The sequence below is a fragment of the Bos mutus genome, chromosome 29 (genome assembly GCF_027580195.1).
Source record: "Bos mutus isolate GX-2022 chromosome 29, NWIPB_WYAK_1.1, whole genome shotgun sequence".
Classification (NCBI taxonomy): Eukaryota; Metazoa; Chordata; class Mammalia; order Artiodactyla; family Bovidae; genus Bos; species Bos mutus.
The window spans coordinates 17,455,368-17,468,173 of NC_091645.1; the positions used below are offsets into that span (position 1 = coordinate 17,455,368).

Here is a 12,806-nt window from a genome sequence, read left to right on the forward strand (position 1 = left end):
TAATGTCTCTGCTTTTTAATATGCTGTCTAGGTTGGTCATAACTTTCCTTCCAAGGAGTAAACGTCTTTTAATTTCATGGCTGCAGTCACCATTTGCAGTGATTTTTGGAGCCCCCCAAAATAAAGTCTGACACTGTTTCCACTGTTTCCCCATCTATTTGCCATAAAGTGATGGGACTGGATGCCATGATTTTAGTTTTCTGAATGTTGAGCTTTAAGTCAACCTTTTCACTCTCCTCTTTCACTTTCATCAAGAGGCTCTTTAGTTCTTCACTTTCTGTCATGAGGGTGGTGTCATCTGCATATCTGAGGTTATTGATATTTCTCCCGGCAATCTTGATTCCAGCTTGTGCTTCTTCCAGTCCAGCATTTCTCATGATGTATTCTGCATATAAGTTAAATGAGCAGGGTGACAGTATACAGCCATGACATATTCCTTTCCTATTTGGAACCAGTCTGTTGTTCCATGTCCAGTTCTAACTGTTGCTTCCTGACCTGCATACAGGCTTCTCAAGAAGCAGATCAGGTGGTCTGGTATTCCCATCTCTTTCAGAATTCTCCACAGTTTATTGTGATCCACACAGTCAAAGGTTTTGGCATAGTCAATAAAGCAGAAATAGATATTTTTCTGGAACTCTCTTGCTTTTTCCATGATCCAGCGGATGTTGGCAATTTGATCTCTGGTTCCTCTGCTTTTTCTAAAACCAGCTTGAACATCTGGAAGTTCACAGTTCTGTTGAAAAACGGAAGAGTGGATAGGAAGGAGTAGTAATAGTCTTTCTGTTGTCACAGCAACCTTTTAGCTGAATTACATTTTAGAAATGTGTAATGCCTCAGAGTGCATAGTCAGGAGCAACCCAAGATAAGAACCCAGATACTGAGCTGTGCAAAAAGGTGCTTGATTCATAACTTAGGTCTTCTGAACCATTCTTCCATCCATTTGATACTACTTGGATCTTTAAGAAATGTTACAGTGAGGCTTGGATTGGAAGGTCAGAGGTCTGGGATCTTCCTTCTGCTCTCTTTGATCTTGGGCAGTTACCATCACATCTTAGTTGTTAAGTTTTCTGGTTTATCAGAGAGTGTACTTTCAGTTCAAAAATGCTAAATCCTATGATTACTGCTGTGTTATTCTAAGGCTGCAGTACTTAGATTTGGACATTGAATATTAGAGCTGGAAGTCTTTAGTTCACCTGGTACAACTCTATTTATGGATAAAAAAATTGAGGTTTGCACCTCTTGACTCTTTCTAGTGCTTTTCATTATATACATGTAGCACAGTTTTAAAGAGTACTTAGTGGTGTATTAAGTGCAGGCTTTTAAGTATGGTGTGAACTTCCCTGGTGGCTCAGACAGTAAAGAATTTGCCCACAATGTGGGAGACCTGGATTCGATCCCTGGGTTGGGAAGATCCTCTAGAGAAGAGAATGGCAACCCACTCCAGTATTCCTGTCTGGAGAATCACATGAACAGAGGAGCCTGGTGGAGTCCATGGGGTCACAAAGAAACGGACACAACTAAACAACTCTTTCTTCTGAACATTTGAAATGTTGAAGAATATCAGAAATAAGACATGGTGGTACACATAAATTTATTTGACTTTATTACTAAATGTCTATATGTATATGTTGCCTTTCTAAATTGTGACCAATCAAACAAAAAGTTGTGGTTTCTGCTTTTAAAAATGAACAAATCAATAGGAATTACATAAAAGACAGATGAATAATAGTCACTTTCTCAGATTAAGATTGGTGAGGGTGCTTGTTAGAAATTTTGAAATTTTATAGATTTTGCAATTTTCCTTGATGGTACTTGTCTACATCTTGTCTGATACCACCTTAGCCCATGCCGTCATTGTCTTTTTTGTTTGTTTGTATGTGACGGTTGCAGCACACAGGATCTTTGATCTTATTTGTGGCATGTGGTATTTAGTTCCCTGACCCGGGATCAAACCCAGGTCCCCTGCATTGGGAGCATGGAGTCTTAACCATTGGACCACCAAGGTGGTCCTGCCATCATTATCTCTTGCCTGGAGTATGGCACTAGCTTCCTAATTAGTAGTATCCCCCTTCTCCTCACCCCCCCAGCTCTGTTTCATTCCTCAGAACAATCAAAATAATCTCCATAGCCCCTGTATTTTTTTAAATATAAAATATAAAACTTACACAAAATTGAAAGGTTGTATAATGAAGTTTCACATGCTCATCACCAAGGTTCAGTGAAATTTTGTAATTTTGTGTCATCTATATCTCTGTCCTCTGTTGCTTATTATGAAGCAGATCCTAGACATAGAAGAATCTTTTAAAAACTTACGTCAGGGGAGTTGCCTCATGGTTCAGTGCCTAAGACTCCCAATGCAGGGGGCCTAGGATCAATCCTTGGTCAGGGAGCTAGATCCCACTTGCAACTAAGACCTGGTGGAGCCAAATAAATAAATATTTAAAAAGCCAGAAAACTTAGATGAGAAAGCTTTCCTAAATCCCTCCCTTGATGTCTCATTACACTCAAAATCAAAACTCTACATGGCTCCCAAGGCTTTTTGAGATAATGACCTTTGCTTACTTCTTCAGTGACGTTGTGCACCGTTTTCTCTTTCCTACCACACTGCATGGCTTTAGTTGCCACAGAACTTCTCTACAGGCATTTCCATGTGCCTGGCGTGATCTTCCCTTCCTTGGCTTAATTGGCTGCTTCTTTATGGTATTTCCTTAATTAGACAGCTTTTCACTGATAGTTTTATCCTATGTAAAAATGTTTTCCTAAAATGTTGGCAGTTAGTGCATTTAGGTGAAGGGTGTATTAGTCTTTCAAATTTTTATTAGATTGCAAGAAAAAATATTGAAGGAAAACCCCTCCTCCTTCTTAAATACTTTGATATCACCGTTTCTCTTAAAATTTGTTTTGAGTCTTTCTCGCCTTTCTTCCCTACCTATCCCCTCCTTCCTCCTGTGATTATTTAATTGATTAGAGAGAAAAGGGAAATAGTATTATCTGATGAGAGAGTTGGAGGCATATGTTATTGGAAGCCATTGCCTTAAGTACCTTAGACTCCCTCGGCAAGGATGCTGTTTGTTAAGTGTATATAAGGAAAGAGTAACCCTTTAAAGATGGCCTGATGTGAGGGTGGCTCACTTCATCTTACCTAGAGGCCTTTCCTCTCCATGAACATCTACCTTCTTTAGGAAGAAATGCTGAATGCTGGTTATCAGACCTCCAGCCATGCTGATGTTTGTAGTAGTAGGTACACTGACTACTTTGTCGTCACCGACTCCATGGACATGAGTTTGAGTAAGCTCCAGGAGTTGGTGATGGTCAGGGAAGCCTGATGTGCTGCAGTCCACGGGGTTGCAAAGAGTCGGACACGACTGAGCGACTGAACTGACTGAGTGACTACTTTGTAGCAGAGATGTTTTCACAGTTTTTATTCTGGAATAATCTGAGCCATGTTTCGTGTATGTCTCTGTCTATATTGAATCAGTGGTATGATTCTCAATGAAACCCAAAACGTAAATGGAGCATTAGATACCCCTTGGTTTGTCTGCCTACGTAACAACTATTCTTGGATTTTTTTTCCCATTATGGTAATCGCTTAGTGATTTATATTACCTGGAATCTGGCATCTTGCATCTCTAAACTATAGCTTTTCAGATAGTGACCTGAGTTACAGTTCAGAGTCTTGAGCCGTTAGTTTTTTTTCTTTTTAAACTTCAGAAAACTTTAGGATGGTTGATTAAATAAACTTTGGAGGTTGGTATATAAAAACAGTTATTTCAAGGATCAAGTGGACTGTGGGACCAGTGTCATTATGTCTAAAACTGTGCTCCCCCACCAGAGTTTATAGAACCTGGCATTAAGTAAGAGCTTTTTGTAAGCTTATACTTAAATCCCTGTATCTGAAATCAATGTCCTTTTATCGGTGGCCTACATAAAATCTAGTGTTTCGTGACTCCAAGTGTGTCTCTGTTTATAAGCATGGAGGATGTTTAAGTGAAAGACTTCATTGAGAAATGAGAAGAATTATGTCATTTAGTTATTAAGAACAGCTGTAAATTTCTATCATTAAAAAACCAGAATTGTAAATAATAAAACTAGAAATACAGAAGCAGCAGCATTCGTAAGGCTTGGTGCTGGAAAGGTGCTTAGAAAAATGTCAGCTATAGCATGTCTTTGGGGAGTGGATCAGTAATATGTTCTGGGATTCTGCCACTTACTGCTGCTTCCATACCTGCATCATTTTGGCAGACCCTCCATGAATTCACACATTGCCTGACCTTTTCTTTTGCTTCAGAATCTTTCACCTTCCTGCGGCCTTGTGAAAGAAACGGGTCCATTAAAGGTTATGTATCAAATCTATCATGTGAAAAGGCGGAGAATTAGTTCAATTGGGACAAAATTTGTAGTTTTCAGAATGACTTGAATCTGGTTAATAGATAATTCTTAGAAGTTAATAATTCCTAATGTTCCCAAAATTAAGTTATTAAGAAGTATTCCAGGTGATAAATAAGTGAATTTACAGATTGTCAGAGTGTATGTTAAGATAATGATCATATGTTTAAAAAAATATGATTGATAATTTATGGCTGTACCAAACTCTAGTCACTTGCCTCATGTGGCTATTTAAATTAATTTAAAAATCACTAAAATTAAGTTCCTTAGTTTTATTAACCACATATCAAGTACTAAATAGGCACATGCAGCTAATGACTACTGTTCTGGAAAGTTCAGGTATTGACAGCACTGTTTAAGAGAATGTGAAGTATGGGAATTGTAATATTTTCAACTTATCTATTATACTGGTTAATTTTTCTGTTGGAATTCTTGTCTGTTTCTTATCAGCAGACAAGATATTAAGAGCTGCAGGTGTCCATTAGGTTATTAGCCTATCAGTTATGTTTGCAACAAAATGTATAAGTAAATTGGATGTTAGATAGACTTATTGTGATGATCATTTTGCAGTAATTTTTAATATCAAGTCTTAATGTTATATACCTGAAACTAAATATAATGTTATATGTCAGCTGTATCACCACACAAAAAATAAGTAGATTGTTAGTAAATTATGGGGTTTTATAATTATAAATTTTATATATTATAAATTACAATTTATAAATTTTAATTTTCAGTATGCTTGCTCTGTGTGATCCAGTGCAGTAGCACTAGTTGTGTGTGGCTCCTGAGCACTTGAAATGTGGCTGGTGTGAATTGACATGTGCTGTAAGGATAAAATGATAATGTTTTGAATACTGAGTATCCCCCAAAAGTGTACAGTGAATGAAGACAGTCAAAAGTTACAAACTTAACAGTTACAAAGTAAGTATGTTATGGGAAGGTAGTATACAGCATAGTGACTACAGTTAATAATGCTGTACAGCATATTTGAAAGTTGCTAAGCAAGTAGAAACCACAATCACAGAAAACCAACCAATCTGATCACATGGACCACAGACTTGTCTAACTTAATGAAACTGTGAGCTATGCTGTGTAGGGCCACCCAAGACGGACAGATGATGGTGGAGAGTTCTGACAAAAAGTGGTCTGCTGGAGAAGAGAATGGCAAACCACTTCAGTATTCGTGCCTGGAGAACCCCATGAAAGTATGAAAAGGCAAAAAGAAAGGACACTGAAAGGAGTACTCCCCAGGTTGGTAGGTGCCCAATATGCTACTGGAGATCAGTGGAGAAATTAACTGCAGAAAGAATGAAGAGATGGCGCCAAAGCAAAAACAACACCCAGTTGTGGATGTGACTGGTGATGGAAGTAAAGTCCAATGCTGTGAAGAGCAATAGAGTTGGACACGACTGAAGCGACTTAGCAGCAGCAGCAGCTGCATACCACCTCCTAAAACAAATAAGCAAATAAAAGCAATCTGTTTTCCTGCAGTTCAATTTTTGAGAGCTTTTTAAATTATAGAGCATTCTTTTGAATAAAATGTAGACTTTAGAGCCTGGCCTTATAAGGTTCTACATGATCATGCCCCTTACTTGGGTGCTTCCAGTTCCATGCTCACTTTGTTTTTCAGCCTTTTATGTCTTGTTACTTCAGTAAGCAGTGTCCTTGCCCTCTTTTCTCCACTATACCCTCAATCCCATACATTCTGGTCTTAAACGTGTTGTCGCTCAGTCGTGTCCTACTCTTTGTGACCCCATGGACTGTAGCCCACCAGGCTCCTCTGTCCATGGGATTTTCCAGGCAAGAGTACTGGAGTGGGGTGCCATTGCCTTCGCCGATTGTCAGTTTACTTGTCTCTAATCATCCCTCCTGTGCTTCTTCCCCTTACCTCCAGCTCACCCACTGTTAACCCCTCTGAGAAGATTCCCTTAAGTAGGTTTATTAAAGGTAGCTACTATTTCTTGCTTACTAATATAGGTGGATTCACAGACATTTGTTGAATGGGAAAATGTTTTTATACTTCAGGGTCATTTCAAATTAGAAGTGACTTTAGTGGAGAATAAAGAGTCTGAAAGAATAACTGAAAAAAAAATTAATCACCTTCCAACCTGTACTTCAGAGCCCTTGTATACTGCAAGGTGTTACGTGTTTCACAGAAAAAGAGTCCATGATCAAATATATTAGAGAATGCTGCAGACTATATCCAAGATAGGAATATAGGACTGTGTATGTAAGACTATAATCAGTAAAGGCTTCAGGAAGTTCTATAGTAAAAATAAGTATATATTTTTTGATACAGCGTTTTCCTAATATATTTGATTATGGAAACTTTTTAGATAGAATAAATGTAATTTCTCCTAGGTTACTAGCCATATTTGGGAAATGCTAAATGTATGTGTCTTTTATTTCCCTCAGGTCTAATTAATTAATCTATACCTCATAATCAGGCTCATGCCCAGAGGATATTTGGAGGAACTCTGGTTGTTTACATAGTTGAAAGAGAAAACTTTAGGGAAGTACAGCTATCTTCAAATATTTGAAGGTTCCATTAAAAGAGGAGTTGAAAATATTTTCTTTGAAACCAGAGAATAAGAGCAAGAACCAGGGGGAGGAAGATGTAGGTAGGCAGAGGTTTTGCTTTGTCTAAGGGTAACTTTCTAATAATTAGAATTTTCTAAGGTTAAATAAATGTTAAATTCAAATAAACCTTAATCCCCAATCTATAAGCCAACAGACATACCCAGAGGTGGCAGGACAGCTCCAGTTCAGTTCATTTTAGTCTCAGTCGTGTCCAACTCTTGTGAGTAAAGAGTTCTGTCCCTAAAGCTTGTCAAGCAAAGATTTATAGGGATGCTCTAGAGGAGTTTAGCACATTAGGTAAGGAATAGATTAGAAGGGTAGTTCTCTGCAATAGTTTGAAAACCATTAGGCTCTATTTCTGAGATATCTATGAATCGGAATTTATATTCATTGATCCTTTTCTAATTCTATGAATCCATGTCTTGGTTTGCAGTCTCAGTCAAGAAACCAAATATGAGAAACATATAGTAGAAATTTTAACTGTATGGTTAATTGCTTTTACTTGATTTTTTAAAAATATACTTTATTTTTTAGAGCAGTTTTAGATTCACACAAAGAAATTCAGCATAAAGTATAGAGAGGTCATATATACACTCTTCCCCTAGGAATATATTAATACAACCTCTCTCACTGTCCACATTCCACAGTATCGTGGTACATTTGGTAAAATGAATGAACCCTACGTTGATACATTATCACCCAAATGTCTACATTTAGAGTTCACCCCCCCCCTTTTTTTCCCTATTTTTTTTGGCTATGTGCAGCATGTGGGATCTTAGTTCCCCAACCACGGATCAAGCTGCAGTGGAAGTGTGGTGCCTTAGACACTGGACCACCAGGGAATTGTAGAGTTCACTCTCAGTTGTTGATGTTTGGAAAGAAAACGTGAATATTCTTGCCCATCTTTGACAAAGTGGTTTTTAGTCGTTTCTTATCGTAGTTTAGTCTTTTCTGATTCAGAGGTCTAAAAGATAACTAGATCAACATCTATTTTGAAAAAGTAGTCATCTTTTGAGAAAGTTCTTTTTTTCAATAATCTCATTAGAAATGTTTTATTTTGCTGACTAACAGTATTTTTTCTTCCTTTTAAGTACCTAAAGAATTGGTGGAGCTCCATTTGAAGTTGATGAGGAAGATTGGCAAATCTGTTACAGCAGACAGATGGGAAAAATACTTGATCAAGGTAAACATTTATAAGTCACCTTCTCTGAAATATTATTCTATCTAGCATAAATTGATGTTATGTTTCATAATGTGCTCTTTTAAAACGTTCTTTTAAAAGTTGCAAAATATGAACCAGAAATCCATATGATTACTGTAACTTTTGTAGCAACTATGCTCTGGTCTAGAGTCCTAAAGATTTTAGAGGTGTTACATATCTTTTGTGCCAAACACTGCACTCAGGACTCTTCATGTTTTCTCTCAGTTGATCCTTAAAATCATCCTAATCAACTTAATTGAGGTATGGACAGGGCCCAATAAAGTTGTCATTTTTCTTTGAGATCACATAGTATGTGTAGACAGAGCCAAAATTTGTCTTTTACCTAAAAGTTAAAATGTCTTTTACTTAAAAGGTAATACTGACTCAAAAACTCTTGGGTCAGTGTGAAAGACTTCTAAGTTATCATTAGACCAAACCTATTGTAAATGAGAACAGTCTGGGTAATCAGAAAACAGTTGCTTTGGGATAAACCCTATTAATGGCAAGGCCATTCAGGAAAAATTGTCTGGAATTACATCCAAACTTTGAGATCCACACAATTTTTTGTGTGTGGGAGGGGATGGTATGGTATTTGAACTCTTAACATATTAGAATATTAAGATTATATTTTTAGGTGGGATTGAAAAACTGGAATTTTCTTGTCTTGACAAGAAAATTTGTTTTTGTATATACATCTTGTATACAAAACACGAAAATTTGTCTTTGTATACATGTGTTGTCATATCTGCTTTTGCATATGATTGTAGAGTGCTATGAAAAGAAGAACCATCAAGAAACAAGAGTTGCTTTTTATTATAAAAATCACACTTGCTGTTCCAGTTATCTTTGCTGCATATTGTTTTATGTCACTTAATTTGGACATCACTCTAAATTAAGTGACATAAAACAATAATCATTTTAATCACCTCAGTGACACTGTGGGTTGGGAATCTCAGGTCACTTTCACTGTACTTTGTTGGCTAAAGCAGTCACAGTTCTCCCAGATTTAGGGAGAGGAAGACTAGACCCTCAACTCTCAGTGAGTGGTAGGAGTGTCTTAACTTTTGAAAAGCCCACTGTGAGATGAATCAATATTTTTTGTACAAGTTTGAAACCCTGAAAAGTTGGCTTAGCATTTCAAAAGTTTGATGCTGTGGGATTTTCTAAAAGCCTTGATTAACTAATATTTAATTATATCTCTGAACTGTATTAAGCTGTGAATAGTAAAGGAGCAGATTTTTAACTATTTAAAGTCTTAAAAAATGCCAGTGGTTGAAGGGAGGTGCCAGTGAAGTTGCTGTTTTACCTTTAACAAAATATTCATTAAGGATTAAGAATCTAGATCTGGACCTTAAAAAGAGGTGCTGGAATTTCAGTACAGTAATCTTTTAAAAAGTAATTTTATTTATTGTCTATGCTAGGTCTTTGTTGGGCTTCCCTTGTGGCTCAGCTGGTAAAGAATCTGCCTGCAGTGCAGGAGACCTGAGTTCTATCTCTGGGTTGGGAAGATCCCCTGGAGAAGGGAAAGGCTACCCACTCCAGTATTCTGGCTTGGAGAATTCCATGGACTGTGTAGTCCACGGGATCGCAAAGAGTTGAACACGACTGAGCAACTTTAACTTTCACTTCGTAGGTCTTCGTTGCTGCTCAGGCTTTTCTCTAGTTATAGCAAGCGGGGCCTACTCTCTCATTGCAGTGGCCTCTCTTGTTGCTGAGCACAGGTTCTGGGACCCACCGGCTTCAGCTCTTGGGGCACGTGGGCTCAGTAGTTGCAGTTTCTGGGCTCTGGAGCACAGGCTCATGGATGTGGCTCGTGAACTTAGTTGCTCCATGATATGTGGGATCTTTCTGGACCAGGGATTGAACCTGTGTCTCCTGCTTTGGCAGATGAATTCTTTACTACTGAGCCACCAAGGAAGCCCAGGATAGTCATTTTTTTGTTTTTTATTTTTTAAAATTAATTTGTTTATTATAATTGGAGGCTAATTGTAATATTGTGGTGGTTTTTGCCATACATTGACACGAATCAGCCACAGGTGTACATGGGTCCCCCCCATCCAGAACCCCCCTCCCACCACCCTCCCCATCCCATCCCTCTGGGTTGTTCCACTGCACTGGCTTTGAGTGCCCTGTTTCATGCATTGAACTTGGACTGGTCATCTATTTCATATGGTAATACACGTGTTTCAATGCTGTTCTCTCAAATCATCCCATGCTTGCCTTCTCCCACAGAGTCCAAAAGTCTGTTCTTTATATCTCTGTCTCTTTTGCTGTTTTGCATATAGGGTCATTACCATCTTTCTAAATTCCATATATATGTGTTAATATACTGTACTGGTGTTTTTCTTTCTGACTTACTTCACTCTGTATGCTATGCTATGCTATGCTAAGTCACTTCAGTCATGTCTGACTCTGTGCGACCCCATAGACGGCAGCCCACCAGGTTCCCCCGTCCCTGGGATTCTCCAGGCTAGAATACTGGAGTGGGTTGCCATTTCCTTCTCCAATGCATGAAAGTGAAAAGCAAAAGTGAAGTCGCTCAGTCGTGTCCAACTCCTAGCAACGCCATGGACTGCAGCCTTCCAGGCTCCTCCGTCCATGGGATTTTCCAGGCAAGAGTACTGGAGTGGGGTGCCATTGCCTTCTCCTTCACTCTGTATAATAGGCTCCAATTTTATCCACCTCATTAGAACTGACTCAAATGCGTTCTTTTTAATAGCTGAGTAATATTCCATTGTGTATATGTACCACAACTTTCTTATCCATTCGTCTGCTGATGGACATCCAGGCTGCTTCCATGTCCTGGCTATTGTAAACAGTGCTGGAATGCACATTGGGGTACACGTGTCTCTTTCACTTCTGGTTTCCTTGGTCTGTATGCCCAGCAGTGGGATTGCTGGGTCATATGGCAGTTCTATTTGCAGTTTTTTAAGGAATCTCCACACTGTTCTCTATAGTGGCTGTACTAGTTTGCATTCCCACCAGCAATGTAAGAGGGTTCCCTTCAGGATAGTCATTTTTAATGTGACATTTTAAAGCAGTGTAGTTGTATCTAAATCTGTCTGTTAAAGTAGATTTGTTTGTTTTTTTACACGTTCTAAGAACTGAAGTAGAAATATCTTTTTTTTTTTTTTAGAAATATCTTGTGTACTAATCTCAGCTCTGCTGTTAACAAACTTTGGATCCATGGATGATCTGTTTTTGCCCCCGTTGTATCTTAGTTTCCTCATAAAATGTGAAAATTAGAACAAGATGATATTAAAACCCTTAAGTTTTATGATTATAGCCACAGATTCTGAGTGTTTTTTAATTGAAATATATTCACATAAAATTTGCCTTTTGAAAGTATACAGTTCAGTGTTTTTTAGTATATTCATAAGGTTGTGCAACCATCACCATTATCCAAAACAGAACCTCTTCATTGCCCCAAAAAGAAACCTTCATACCCATCTGCAGTTACTTCCTCCTTCCCTAGTCCTTAGCAACCACTGATCTCTTTTCTGACTCTTTGGATTTGCATATTCTGGAAGTTTCATATAAATAGAATTACAATTTGTAGCTTATGTGTTTGGCTTCTTTCACTTAGCATAATGAATGTTTTTAAGACTCATCTATGTTGTAGCATATATCAGAACTTTGTTCCTTTTTGAGCCTGATTAATAGTCTATTATGTGGATAATACTACATTTTATCCATTTATTGGTTTATGATATTTGACTTGTTTCTGTCTTTCAGCTATTATAAATATTACTGCTGTGAACATTTGTGAACAAGTGTTTTGGAAGATGTGGTCAGTTTTTTGAGTATTTATCTAAGGGTAAAATTGGTAGGTCATATGGTAATTCTTTTAACTTTTTGAGAAACTACCAGACTTTTTCCAAAACAGCTCCAATGATTTACATTTCCCTTAGGAACCTATAAGGGCTCCATCTTTTCCACATCCCTCTTTACCAATACTTGTTATTAAATGATTGATTTTATTCATCCCATTGGAGATGAAGTGTTACCTCATTGTGGTTTTGGTTTGCATTTCCCTTAAAGTCTAAATAACGTTGAGCCTTTTTCTCATGTGCTTGTGTGTCTTCTTTGGAAAACTGTCTGTTCATATCCTTGTCCGTCTTTTAACTAACTGTCTTTGTTTTTGAGTTTTTTTAATATATACTGCATACTAGACACTTAACAGATTTATGGTTTGCAAATATCTTCCCCAATTATGTGTGTTATCTTTTCAGTTTCTATGTAATGTCTTCTGATGCATGGAAGTTTTAATTTAGATTAACTCCAATTTTTTTCCTTTGTGGCTAGTGCTTCAGTGTCATATATAAGAAGTCATTGCCCGACACAGGGTCGTGAAAATCTAATCCTATATTTTGAGAGCTTTTATACTTTTAGCTCTTAAATTTAGATCTAACCCATTTAATTTTTGAATATACTCTTAGATAGGAGTTCAGCTATATTCTTTTGCACGTAGATATCTGTTTGTTCTGTTATGATTTGTCAAAAACATTATTTTTTCCCTCACTGGATTGCCTTGACATCCTTGTAGAAAGTCAGTTGACCATAAGTGTGAGAATTTATTTCTGAAGTCTTCATTCTGTTGACTTTCATGTTGTTATTTATGCTAGTACCATATAGT

The 12,806-nt window shown here is 37.6% G+C and overlaps 1 protein-coding gene across 1 annotated transcript in view; it reads left to right on the forward strand.

Annotated features, from left to right (window-relative positions):
- RSF1 (remodeling and spacing factor 1) overlaps positions 1-12,806 on the forward strand; it is a 153,181-nt gene that overhangs the window by 39,242 nt on the left and 101,133 nt on the right. The window contains exon 2 of the mRNA XM_005908064.3: positions 8,061-8,152. Within this exon, the coding sequence (XP_005908126.2) occupies positions 8,061-8,152 (92 nt within the window). The remainder of the gene's footprint in view (positions 1-8,060; positions 8,153-12,806) is intronic.